Here is an 11,641-nt window from a genome sequence, read left to right on the forward strand (position 1 = left end):
TTGAACAGGAAATTTCAAGTTTCCAACCATCTCCCCACCCAAAAGAAGAAACCAGTTAATGGAAGGGCATAACTTTGTTATCTGCTTCCCAATTGGAAAGAAGGGAAAAAAAAAAAAAAAAATCAGATACTCACTGAACAACGTAATTCAGAAAGTCCTTTGACTCCTAGGAAATGAAGCATAAACAGTTCAGGAGAATGGTTTTGTCAGCCCCAGTATGTACTCCACCTATGCCCCCACCAGCCCTGCCCTCCTACTGTTACAGCACCAAGTCAGTCCCTTCCCTACAAGTCTGGTCCGCTATGCTGTAGAAGAGATCAGGCATCTCCCATCCAGTATGTTGCTCAGAGGTTTTGACGTCTCAGTGTGGAAGCCAGAAAAGAGGAAATTAATGGGAGAGAAATGGCTCTTGGAGAGTGGCAGTCTGTAAGCAGGTTGGGGTATGCGCAAAAGGAGCAAGAGGGAAGGGCCTGTCTTGCTTGAGAGGCTGCAAGTGCTTGGAGGGAGTATGCTGGGCTCCAGTGATGGGAGTGCCAGCCAACACGAGGCGGAGGAGCAGCAGATCTTACAGCAAGTGCTGCAGGACGTCTCTGGGAGCCAGTAAGGCAGCAAGTGTCCACAATGAATTTATTTCACTCCCATGCTGCCAGGCTTCATGCAAAATGCATGCAATAATGTCGCAGCGCTGGCTGAACCCCAGCTGCCCCCACAATCCATGAGCCCACAAAAGGCAAGTGGGTCATTAGAAGAATCCCTGTCCCCAACAGGACATTGGAAATTTTCACCCTCAAACTGACAGTCCAAGGACAAACATGACCGACTAAGGGAAGGTGACAGTACAAAGTGAAAACCAAGGGTTTGTTCAGGTCTTTCCTCCTTCCTGGCCACATAACAGCATCTGAGATACTGCAGGTGGGACTTGCCCTCGTCATACCTGGGTTTTAATAAAGGCCTGTTAGCAAGGTCAGACTCCTGGCTGGCCCTGCAGCTCTTGGGTGGAAGCCATCACTGGCTTCTTCAGGAGCTTTGTGCAAGAGAAGATAGCAGGACTGGGTCTCACACAGCTCCATTCCAGTCTGACCTTGCCATAGGCTGTATTCCCACTGGTGATTTTAGGGAAGTCATCTACAGCTGCACCAGCACAAAGGCACCCCAGTGATACACAGTAGGAGCACACTTGCAAACACATCAGGGGCAATGCCCTCAACTCATCCATTTCTGGAGCTTAGAGATAAGCTGAGTGTGCTTAAGCAAGTGGGTGAAATCAACACTACCAATGTGTGCTACGCTGCACCCACAGCATTCATCAGGGAGCTGCACTTGGGGGAGAGATCCCCTGAGCCGCCAGTGCAGAGGGGGCCACAGGCTGGTGAAACGGCATCGCACCTGGAGTCAGTGGCAACTGAGCACAAATACTGTTGAAACTTAAGCCCTGATCAGTGAGCAGAGTCCAAGCTTCATTGGCTGAGGTATGTACTCACTCGGCTTGTGAAGTTTCCTTGTACAAGACCCTCTACAAAGAGCTGGGACTTGAAAGCCTTGACGAAGGCTGAGAGCAATTCAATGGAAAGGCCTTTCATAAGAGTCTCGTATTTATCTATCATAGACCATCTGCCGTGCTCCAAAATCAAGAGACGCACATCTCTGCAACACAACAGAAACAGAGTATGCGTCACCCAATGGGGATGCAGAGCTCCGCATACCTCTCATAACATGCCCGGCATGAATTCCAGCACGTCCTTGCCGGCAGCACCAAGCATTGGGCAGCCTGCCTCAAATCCCAAGTACCCCAGGTAACCCGAGATGAGACACTTGCTGCACCAGCTGCTGAGGATGTCTCAGGAAGGTTTTAAGCCTGCTCCCCAGGACAACACTCTTAAATTGGCCAGAATGTTCCCATCACATTTATAAATGTTGTACTCCAGCCCTGGAGACCCCAACATTCGTTTTCACCACTGACTATGCAAAATATGGCACAGCAAGTTGTCACTACAGATGCACTCACTTGGCTGCTAGCAGGCCATCGTGACAATGGAGTTAAAGCAGAGAAAAGTCCATTCTTTACCACCACCCTAAGCCAGAGAAAGGCCCTGTTATCTCCCCATAGACACTTACTTGGCCAGTGTCTCCGGTTTGATGAGGACATTAAAATAAGTTTTTTTCAGCTGCTCTGTTATCATTTCAAAAACTGCTGGAGTAAAACTGAAGTCTGACAAGTGGTCAATGATTAGCTGAAACAGCAGCTAGAAAGAAGAAGAAACCGTTTTGAGCAATTTTAACCCAGTATTTTTTTGCCAGGAGGACTAAAGTGAATTCTGTCATACAAAACAATAATAGTTTGGGGATCACAAGGGACCCAAGGGGATCTACCATTTCCCTTGAGATTCTGTTAAACCGGAGGTAGCAAATCCCTGGCACATGGTTACCAGCCATGGCCATTTCCAAGCCACAGAAGTGTGGCTAAACAGAAGGCTCCAAAGCCTGTTTCTGAGTGACTGTAGGATGCAGACATGACCACCAGCTTGGTCAGCAAAGTTCAGGAAGGAAGGAACATGTCCAGCTACACCAGTAACATGATCCAATTAAAAACACAGCACAAGGCCTTTTTGAAAGGACATTCAAAAAGACGTTAAATTAAATAATCCAAATATCACAGTGACAGTTAGCAATACTGACAGATGTAACCAGATGCACTGAGCTGCTCTTTTCCTAGAACAGATATATATTTTTGTTACGTTTCTTAGGTAAGTTGTAAAAACAAAGCAACCCTGTCAGTGAAGACTATAAATGACAGGAAAGAGAAAACAGGATGGTGGAGGCAGCATTCAGTGACGGTGAAGAACAGAGATAAGAAAGAAACCCTTCCTTCTATTTCCCCAAGGACATAATCCCCAACTGACTGACACCTTCCAATCCACAAGAGATCTGGTTCAGTCCAGTCCCAAAAGGTTTCAGTGAAATAAAGAAATGTAATATTCATTAGACTATTAGCACAAGTCAGCTGTAAATATAGGGCACAGGCTAGAGAGAAACTCAAGAACTCAGCGAATTCAAGATGACCTGCTGCCAACCTGTGTGCCACCCTCCTTTCCCCCGCCGGTGCAGGTAAGAATCTGTGTGCCGTCACAGGCAGGCAGGCAGGCAGGCAGACAGACTTTGGGATAAGTGTTGTTTTTTTGTGTTTTGGGGTGTACACAAAAGGTCAGGCCATAGACTGACCTGCAGATTTACCTGTAATCCAGGCAACAACACAAGCCGGAAGTGACATGGCAGTGAGGCGCACGGCAGATCAGAGGGGACACGCAGCACAGCAGCAGTCAGGGCAGGAAGCAGAAAGCAGAGCAGATAGGGCAGGGAGCACAGGGCAGGGAACAGAAAGCAGAGCAGCAGACTGGGTAGAGGAAGGGGATAGGAGTGGCACTCCAGAAGGGTGGAGGGCTAATTTGTGGCACGCTTGCCAAAAAAGGGTTGGCTCCCACTGCTAGGCATTTCTCCCTGTCAGAGCAATAACACGGTAACGCCATGGTGGCTTATGGAAGCTAACCGAATAATTTCACATGTTAATGCCCCAGCTATGTTCTGAATTTTCATGTTTAAGAATGCCGTGAAAAGTGAGAATTCATCTTTTTTCTGCATTAGAAATTCAGACCATTTGCCCTACAGATAAGGAGTAAGAAGGCATTGCAAAATAAGAGCAAGACCTGAACAAGTGAGAACGGAAGAGCAGCTCATGAGGGCTCCTTAAATCTGTGGGGTTTGCATTAACTGAAATGCCAGCTGAATAGCTGAAAGAACTCTACTTCATGAAACACCCAACGCGACTGCCCGAGAGGAAGGGCTGAACCGCCAACCACCTTGGTTCTCTGGCCTTCAAAAGGAGCCCTCCTTCCCACACCCCCCAAACAAACTGGGGGGCCCAAGATGAAATAGTTCTGATGCTTCTGGAATAAAAGGCCCATCCAAGCAAGCCCCTGTGCAGGGTGGAGTGAGCTGCACACAGGTGCACGTGCACTAGCAGACTGCAGATACAGGCCTGCCTGCCCAGTCCCTTTGTTTCTGCCCCACTGGCATGGGCCTGTGTTGGGGGACACGGAGCAGACATCTAGTTATGCTGACTCCTCTACAGTAGAAGGGAGAGAAAAAGCATCCTCCGGTGGAGATGGGAAACGGTGAACACAGCACAGGTCAAAGAGCCCAGTGTGATGGGGGCCCTTTTCTATGCGTTTTCCTCTCCTTCACGTTGAGGTTTTTGCCAGATGACAGACCCTGGCCCCACCTACACACAACACCTGCCGTCAAATCAGTGGAACCGCCCATGCTTTGTACTGTCCAGGGCTTTCACCTGGTTACGCCTGGTCTGTGCTTGACGCAGGCAAGCCCTTCGTCTCCTTCCTGCCAGTATTCACAACAGCATCCGGAGAGCACCCAGTTTTGTGTCCGCCATGTCCCGGTTAGGCCAGCAGGGGAGAAAACGCTGCTCTTCCCAGCCCATTTTGATACGTAAAGGGGCAAGCACTTGTTAACCTCTGAAGAATCTTAGCAGCCACAAAACATCCTCCAGTGTTGGCACTGCTGTTTTTTAACACTTTGTTTTAATTCTACCTCCTCCTGCAATGTTCAGCTAAAACAGTCCTCAGTGACAATGGGCCAGATGGAACAAGGCATTCTGGTTCATTATTTTTGGTTTATAAACAGACAAAAGAAGTTTTTATAATTTAACCTGGAACAAACTGGGCATTTCCCACTCTGTCCAACAGCTGCAAGTGCAGCCACAAAGAACGTAGTCATCTTCCCTCCTATTGAAAACAACCCCAAAGGCAAGATTTTCAAAGCTGTTACAATTTGCAAGACTGAGTTTTTATAGCAGAAGCCGGAGTAACCTTAGGTACTATTGAGAAGTAGCAAGTGTATGCTGAGAGAGGATGTCCAAAAGCACGCTGGGAAGTATCTGCAGCTGCTTCAGGAGCTCCAGTAGTCAAGAGGGTGGGCGTTTCCCACAATGAAACTTCTCAACAAGTCCGACTCTGCTGCTGTAGGCAGGAAGTACAGCTGAATGTAGGAAACTACGAAGAGCATAGGATAAACGTATGCAGAAACATGAAAGTTGCCCTGTTTGGGGCAGAAAGGAGGTAGGAGCAAGAACAGCAGAGTACTAATGTTAAGTGTTTTACTGGTTTCTTGCATGTATCATCATCAAATAGAGGGTTGCCAGCAAGGCTCCCCATTCCCCCTGGATCTAAGGCTCTTCCATACAAAACGAAGCAATAACAGCAGAGCTTTTACTAGACTCCAAGATTCTCTAGCTCTCCTTCCTTTCCAGGCTACCCAATGTTTTGTCTGCGGCAGGATGGTTTTGCTGGGTTTTACATCTGGGACTGGTAAAAGAAGCTGATGGAGGGAATGCTGTGATGGGAAGAACTAACAGGGTTTTTCTGCAGTGTTTCCTGACAGTGGATGGGCTGCGAACTCTAGTCTTGCCCACAACTTTTACTTGCACCTGGATCCCCTCTGCCAAGAAAGTGGTGTCCTCCACTCCACTCCTCAGCTGTACTTGAGGGTTAAGTCTCCACCAAGAGCCATTCTTACCACGGTGCCTCCTGAGGGGAGCTCACTTTGCTCTTGCACTCAGCAGGAAGACTATTACGTACATAAAACCATTAATATGAGACCACCAATAAAAGTTTAAAGTCAAGGCTGTGAATGGTTTCTCAGCAAAGGGTTGGTCTATAGCAGAGGGGTCAAACTCGCCTAACCCCACCAGCTGAATGGAGGGACACAGGACTGGTCCATGGGCCAGACTGGGATCCACACTGCACTCAGTATCCACGCTAGCTGTTCAGGGATGTGCGCACATGCAGTGGGCGCTGGATCTAGTGTGGAGGGGGAGAGCCAGTTAGGGTCTGTGGGCCTACTAACCCAGAGTGGCTGGAACAGGCACTGCAGGCAGTGTGCATCCTGGGCCCTGCCCGCCAGGCTGGTCTGGGTCAATTCAGACCCACAGGCAGCCCCAGGGGCCAGATAACAGGGCTCTGTCGGCTGGACGCAGCTGGCAGGCCATATGTTTGACACACCCAGCCTGTAACAAAGACAGTGCATTGCTCATACTTACAGGTAGTTTGTGATTAAATCCTTTCACTCGAATGATCAAACCATGCTCTCCAGCTACCAGCTTGTATTCCAGTTGAGCCACATCCGCTTCATATGCAGGTTCAGCAAGGTTGTGGGAAAGGATGTTTACAAATGTATCAAACAGCACAACACTGCATGGAAACAGGGGTATGAGTGGGTGCCAAAAGCAAGCAGGAAAAAATACAAAAGCAAAACCAGCCTCAAACTCATTGGCTTGGAGGGAACACAACAAGATGCCCAGCAGGAAGGAGCTATTTCATTGGATAACTAAGACATTATTTAAGATAGAAACAATAAAATGCAATACAAAAACGACTACTATTTTGCCAGGAATTTAGTCCCGTGCAACGTAAGTCATCTGAAAAGCAGAGCTATGACCCTCTCTTCATTAAGAAAACTCAGGGCTGACTACAGATTATTTTGGCAATAAACTAAAAGATATTTGCACCAAAAAGAAAAGACACTTTACTTTAAAAGTCGTACTGGGGAGCACATAAGTAAATGTTCTCCTGCAGCCTTAGTTGTTAAAAATCTAATGAGAATAAAGAATGTATATTTTAAGCAACATATCAGTTCTCAGTATAATTTGAGAAAAACGCATTTTGTGCAAAAAAAGATTCACAGCTTTTGTTTGAAGGAGCAGTTGGCTTTGATGGAGATTTGATAGCTATGTAGAGATTGTATTACAGTAAGAATGTTTCTTTTAATCCAGCTGTACATGCCACAGAAAACTAGCAACACATGCTGTGGGTCTAACCAATACTTTCCCGACTAGGGATCTGGAAAAGTTTTTCAACAATAGATTCATAGATATTCCAAAAACACTGTCTGTGCAGATAGCTCCTCAGGGACTCTATTATATAGCACTGCTCAACCTGATAGTTAGGACCCCACATGGAAGGGCACAGCACTGCAGAGCTGTAATCAAAGCCTGTGTGTAAGGCACATGTTACAGCTAGGAGTCATACCCAGAACAGACCGCCCCCTTCCAACACAAACTCTCTACAACGCAATTCCACTCCAAAAGATTCCCTGCTATTTCTGTGTCCCTTCCCTTGGCAAAGTCCTTTTCCTCTGACAACCCCTTTCACACACACAGGCTCCCCAAACTCAACAGCAAGAAGTGAAATGTACAGAACCTGGGAAAAAGGCCTGCTTGTGTTCTAGCTGCAAGATGGGGGGTTTTGTTTCAACTACGCAGAAGTTTTAGCTGCTCTGCAAGAGAATGAATAAAAGGCAATCCTTACTTTTCTGCTGACTGCTGTATCAGTGGAGAGATCAGATGGAAACGTACGTACGCTGAAATAAAGAGACTGAAATGAGTAACTGCTGAAACAATGGCAGCTGGAAGCAGAAAAATGTCATTAACGTCACACCATTTGTTATCTCTCATCAGTACTATCCTGTTGCACTTAGAAGCTGACCCCACATTTTCAAGTTCAGTTCTAAGGGAAATGTCTTCCTGAATATAACATCGTAACAGACAGGCCTTGAAATGCACTACTGTTCTAACAAAAACCTCACAAGAAAATTAAACAAAGAAACAAACCGACAGGAATAACTGTACTAAAAATACAAAAATTGCCCAAGGCTCACTGTAGTCTTCAGAGTAAAATCCCATGTCAGCTCATATTCAAGCTAGACATTTTTCGTTAAATGGAGGCTGTGCAAAGGGAGGCCCTTGCTAAAAGGGCAGCCTTGAACTAGTTTTCTGCCAGTGAATTAATACCTGCCTCCCCTCCACTGTAGCAGCCATGGTGAACCCTGGGAACCCTCCCGCCAGCGTGGCCTCCTCCAAGTGAAAAAGCGTGCCGCCCTGCTGACGCAAAGGTGGAGCAGCCAGCAGGGCCCTTACAAGTATCATGCAGGGTCACTTGCTCTGGACTGAGGTTTGCAGAACATGTGACCCTAAGTGTCACTTTCCATGGCCCTGCCAACTGGCCCATGAGGGTGTTGTGGAGGGTCATCTGCTCCATGCAACAGCACCATACTGATCCAGTTACAGGCTGACCCTGCATAAAAGCAGACTCTAATTTTTATAGTTCTTTTTGAGAAAAATGAAAGTCAACTTATAATCAGAATAACATGGTATTCTGAGCCACAGAAATGTGGTTGCTTGGCTATAACAAATTTTTACCTAGGTTAACCAACATAAAACCAAATAAATCCTGCCTTTCCTAAAATGTCACATGCATGTTAAAAAGAAGCACAAGTGTCCATTACAAAAACACACAATTATTTTACAGGAGACACGGGCAGTGCGGTGCATGGTATAGGGACAGACAGTACCTAGTCACATGCAGCTGACTGAGACAGGGATGTGATGCTGCTTTAGAAGCAAAAGCGTCACAACCTGCTTGCTTGCCAGAAAGTAAAGTTCTGCATTTACTTCTGAAGTGTCAAAAGGTGAGGTACAACAAGAACAACTTCTAAAAATACACTCCCGTTTCAAAGAGCTTCCATCTTCAAAAATTAAAAAGCTGTTCCACTCAAAAAGTCTCTCTTAAAACAGCAGCTTTGTTCCCTGGGTTTCAATGATTCCAGATGACAATTCTCTCACTTCATAAGAAAAACATAAGATTTTTCAAACTTAGATGGGTTCCTTCATTCTCACAAACCAAAACAGATTTTGTCTGCCAAATTCTGCCCTCGGTTGCCGCTGTGATACATTTGCATCCCATTCTGAGCAGAGTGCTACCATGTGACAGTAATTATGGATTTTAAAGATCACTGCATTAGAAGTATGTTACTCCCTTAAGAAAATAAAGTCAGGGTTCAGCTACTAACCTAAATATTTCCTACAAAGAAAAACCCAAGACCAGTGAGTAAAACTGCAGGTCCTGATAGATGTCCACAGACAAAAAGATGCTTGAAAATCTGTGCGTCTTTCCCTACAATTCTGAAAAAAAAAAAACCCGTTCAATTCCTTCCCTGCCTTGTAACACAACTCTGCAAGCTGCATTAAGCAGCAGTGGAACTGAAATATCTGAAACTGAGACAACATAGCGCTTTGTGACAAGCTGCCTGAAAACTGTAAATCAGAACTGAATTAGTTACTCAGGTGACTGGCTGCCTTTTCAGGGTGCTTGTACAAGTGCTAACTGCCTAACAAATGGAACCCAATTCATGACTGCGACCTCCAAGCACTGCCACAATACACTGCTCATTGGAATAAATGCAGGCAAGTGGCATTTAGATTTTACAGACGTCCAAACCAAAATCCAGCAAATAGCCTAAAGAGAATTGTATGCCCTCAGATCCTTTTGAAATACAGACAGCAGCACACACTGAAACTAGGGATGCCAGAAATGATGGAAATAAGCACGTTTTTAACCAAATAGCTCAAGGGGAGTTTATACCACAAGTCCAAGGGTTAACGCAAAAGCTGTTGTTTGCAACTGAAATGGCAACTGGAGCAATGCTCTGTGCTGTTTAGGTTTCAGGAAAGGGAACAATAAGCCTCCAGTCTGAAGAACATGCCAGCCCTATTTAAGACCGCACTGTTGCCCAGCAAAAAGCTTCCCTTGCTCATTACACAATAGAGCAGTTAACAAACATTACCTTTGGGAATTTTGAATTTATCATCCTTCCTGTACCACAGACAGCCTTGCTGCGTGCTCAGTATTTTGACTGGATATTCCGTCTCAGGGCAGTCGGGTGCCTTCAGAGCAAAATCAGTGGCTAAAGCAAAGAACGGATGAGTTACTATATTTCATATCCACAGCCATCGATGCGAATCCGCCATCTTCAGAAGGGTAGGCAAACTGCTCTTCTCTCCTGCAGATTGCTGAAGTACATTCAGTAGCACTATCTGGGCCCCAATTTTAGATCCAACACCCAAACTCAGGCTCACAACCAATCCTGAAATGAAGTACAGATGGGCTACTATGTCCAATTCAAGAGATAAAAGTTTTTTATTCTTTTTACACCTAGTGACAGATGCAGCTTCTATTTTAAAGAGTTTGTCATTGCCAAAAGAGCAGCAAGCCAAAAAATTCCCCCTTTGAGTAAACCAAGTTCTGGTACATAGTAACCTAATACTGTTGGTCCAAAATTAAAACTTACAGAAGTCGGCTTTAAGAGGAATTCAGATGGATATTTCTGCAGTCTGACTTCAACAGAGGGGAAAAACCCCTATAACACCCCTTCTCCTCAAAATGACTACTGGGGAAGTGTGACAGTCCAATCAGATACTGGCAGCTCACGTACCTATGTATTTGTTTTCTTCTGGAAGGTGCAAATCCTCATTTAACTCGAAGTCACTAGCCCATAGATCACTCCAGTATTTGTCAACATCTGTGAAAAATATTAATTTAGTCAATTAACACGAGACAGGCTTAGCAAATCAGCAGCTCCTGCACTGACTCCTAGAAAAATCCTCTCCTCCTTTAGACAAGTCTGTCTTTGTGCCTATCTGCAGAATGACGGGAGCTTCTCTCCTGATGCCGTGTGGTGCTCCTTAACACCCTTCTGTACATCCCCTTTTAAGACTCCCTCCACCCAGACTTAGAAAAAAGGAGTCATATTTAAAAGCAACTTTAGGGTGTGCACTTCAGCACTGCAAATTACCACAACTTGCCTTTGCCTCCACTGCCTGTATTTTCATACCTATTCAATACTTACTTGGAGTGGGGAGAAAGGGAGGCTTTGTGATCCCCCTTCTAACGCCCCCAATGCTCCAAAAATATTTTAATAAAAGGATCTTTCAGAGACAGTGCTTCAAGGTGGAAAAGATAACTGTATAGTAGCATGGGGTACTCAGGTCTTTACTGCTCCATGCTCTGGGCAAGACAGCAGCAGTCAAATTTGCACATTCCCACTCCTGCAGGCTGCACACTGCACTGGCACCCTTTTAACAGCCTTGAGGGCTTTAAACAACCTCTGACCCCTTCTAGGACGGTCACTTTACCTTCCACACTGTACTGTGTGCCAAACCATTTCTCCTTTAAATGACACTGTCCTTCATTGACAGCAGACAACAGAACAAGGTTGGCTCTCTGCGGGTAAAGCTGGTTAAGGGCATCAGCAATGATCTACAAAGAAAAAAGGCAATACACCTCAGTTCTAATGTAAAACTTTCCCTGTGCCTGCCAAAGTTTTAAACTTATTCTAAAAAAGTACAGGAGACTCAAAGGATTCTTTTAAAACCAAGCTATTTGCTTTTGGATTCTAAAATTATTGGAAGCTACCCAAATAACCTATAAAACCTGTCCAATACAGTGCAGTTTTCTGAATTTCCCCATTTCAGATGCACTCAAAGCTAGATACACCCCAGGGAAATAGGTAATGATATGCGTGCGCAATTTTGTGCACAAAAATGATTGACACTACATAACTATGTAATTTTGTGTAATATAACCTGGGTAGGCTCTATGCCTCCACCTCTGCAGGGCTCCTGGCTCTCTGGCTGGGAACCCCATGTGGAGGCACCTAGGACAGTGGTGCATGACTGGACAGCTGGTGAATGGGGAGGGGAGCTCCTGCCTGCAGTGCCAGGAGCCATGCATGGCAG

General features: G+C 45.7%; 1 protein-coding gene across 1 annotated transcript in view; it reads right to left on the bottom strand.

Annotated features, from left to right (window-relative positions):
- The window catches only part of NRDC (nardilysin convertase), a 36,799-nt gene that overhangs the window by 6,526 nt on the left and 18,632 nt on the right, over positions 1–11,641 (bottom strand). The window contains exons 15-22 of the mRNA XM_019531409.1: positions 11,039–11,162; positions 10,339–10,425; positions 9,691–9,810; positions 7,377–7,428; positions 6,110–6,260; positions 2,116–2,243; positions 1,482–1,644; positions 135–166 (exon numbers count right to left, since the gene is read on the bottom strand). Of these exons, the coding sequence (XP_019386954.1) occupies positions 135–166; positions 1,482–1,644; positions 2,116–2,243; positions 6,110–6,260; positions 7,377–7,428; positions 9,691–9,810; positions 10,339–10,425; positions 11,039–11,162 (857 nt within the window). The remainder of the gene's footprint in view (positions 1–134; positions 167–1,481; positions 1,645–2,115; positions 2,244–6,109; positions 6,261–7,376; positions 7,429–9,690; positions 9,811–10,338; positions 10,426–11,038; positions 11,163–11,641) is intronic.

This window comes from Crocodylus porosus, unplaced genomic scaffold (genome assembly GCF_001723895.1).
Source record: "Crocodylus porosus isolate Cpor-Errol unplaced genomic scaffold, CroPor_comp1, whole genome shotgun sequence".
NCBI lineage: Eukaryota > Metazoa > Chordata > Crocodylia > Crocodylidae > Crocodylus > Crocodylus porosus.